Source organism: Austrofundulus limnaeus, unplaced genomic scaffold (genome assembly GCF_001266775.1).
Source record: "Austrofundulus limnaeus strain Quisiro unplaced genomic scaffold, Austrofundulus_limnaeus-1.0 Scaffold588, whole genome shotgun sequence".
Classification (NCBI taxonomy): Eukaryota; Metazoa; Chordata; class Actinopteri; order Cyprinodontiformes; family Rivulidae; genus Austrofundulus; species Austrofundulus limnaeus.
In genome coordinates, this window is record NW_013952990.1 from 102,666 (window position 1) to 104,531 (window position 1,866).

The 1,866-nt window shown below is 47.0% G+C and overlaps 1 protein-coding gene across 1 annotated transcript in view; it reads left to right on the forward strand.

Moving 5' to 3' along the window:
• The window catches only part of zfc3h1 (zinc finger C3H1-type containing), a gene marked incomplete in the record, with an annotated part of 26,083 nt that overhangs the window by 20,624 nt on the left and 3,593 nt on the right, over positions 1 to 1,866 (forward strand). Inside the window, 3 exon segments of the mRNA XM_014026771.1 lie at positions 215 to 315; positions 712 to 813; positions 1,037 to 1,076. Coding sequence (XP_013882225.1) covers positions 215 to 315; positions 712 to 813; positions 1,037 to 1,076 — 243 coding nt within the window.

The following is a 1,866-nucleotide window of genomic DNA, read 5'->3' on the forward strand; positions in this document are numbered from 1 at the left end:
AACTAAAACTAAGCATTAAAAATACAGTAATAACTAATAAAAACCATTAATAAAAACGAATTAAAACTAAATTAAAAGAAAAAAGTCAAAATGAAGTAAAACTAAACTATAATAAAAAATCCCAAACTATTATAACCTTGTTAGAAACTAGTTTGATTCAAAAACTAAGCTCCGCCCACTGTCTGACGACAATGGTTCTGGTTTCCTCCCACAGGTGGTCTCTCTCTACCTGAGGTTTGTTCTGAAGTCACAGCGAGCTCTGGTTCTGGAGAGACTTCGGAACGCAATGCCGGCCAACATTGAGCTGGGCCTCAGGTACACACACACACACACACACACACACACACACACACACGTTTGTTTCTTGAACCTCGTGGGGACCTTCCATTGACTTCCATTCATGTTTTTTAGACTTTATATCCTAACCCCCTACTATAAACTCTAAAATTAACCTCAGTTAAAACTAACCTAAACCTTGGTCCTAAAACTAACCCCACACCTGTAATTTGCAGTTGGACCTGTGGGGACCTGGCATTGGTCCACACGATTCACTTCAGTCCCCACGAGGCTGGTTTTGTTTTTTGGTTTTTTTTTTTGGTAAAATTGTCCCCACGTTGTAGAAAAAATCCCGCGCGCACACACACACACACAGTGGGAGGAGCCAGGCGAGCTGCAGTGTGTGAGCTGCGTCCTCACTCTGTTGCTGTGCAGGTTGTTGCAGCAGGAGTTTGTGGATGGAAACATGGAGCAGCTGAAGTTCCAGACCCGCATGCTGAGCAGCAACGCTCCCAGATGTTTGTCCAGCTGGAGAATGTGAGTGAACACACCTACAGGGTCAGACGTGCTCCCGAGAAAACCCTCAGACACCCCACAGAAATACAAAACCCCATTCTTACAACAGAAACCGATCCAGCAGAAACGGATCGGTTTATCAGGTTCATCACTGAGTGCTCTCTGGGCTCAGCTGGTTGGGTCTTGTGGCGGGAGGAGGAGTGAAATCAGAGCTGACTCGTTTGTTTGTGGTGTTTGTGTTCAGAGCGATTGCTACGGAGCGGGAGCTGAAGGAGCGAGGCCAGGTGAGTCCACCACCAGGGGGAGGGGCCAGCTGAAAACTCACTTCCTGTTCTGCTGTTTTTGTTTCTGCTTCATCTGTTCACTCGCGCCATCCAGTCTGCAGAACACGGCTGACTTCAGCAGGAACCACAGGTTTCTGTGGTCTGAGGACTATCTTAGAACTGGGACAGGAAGTCTGATTGGTCACAGGAAGTCTGATTGGTCACAGGAAGTCTGATTGGTCACAGGACGTCTGATTGGTCACAGGATGTCTGATTGGTCACAGGAAGTATGATTGGTTACAAGACATCTGATTGGTGACAGGAAGTCTGGTAACAGGAAGTCTGATTGGTTACAAGACATCTGATTGGTGACATGAAGTCTGATTGGTCACAGGACGTCTGGTGATAGGAAGTCTGATTGGTTACAAGACATCTGATTGGTGACAGGAAGTCTGGTGACAGGACGTCTGATTGGTCACAGGAAGTCTGGTTGGTCACAGGAAGTCTGGTTGGTCACAGGAAGTCTGATTGGTCACAGGAAGTCTGATTGGTCACAGGAAGTCTGGTGACAGGACGTCTGATTGGTCACAGGAAGTCTGATTGGTCACAGGAAGTCTGGTGACAGGACGTCTGATTGGTCACAGGAAGTCTGATTGGTCTCAGGAAGTCTGGTTGATCACAGGAAGTCTGATTGGTCACAGGAAGTCTGATTGGTCACAGAAAGTCTGATTGGTCACAGGAAGTCTGATTGGTCACAGGAAGTCTGATTGGTCACAGGAAGTCTGGTTGGTCACAGGAAGTCTGGTTGGTC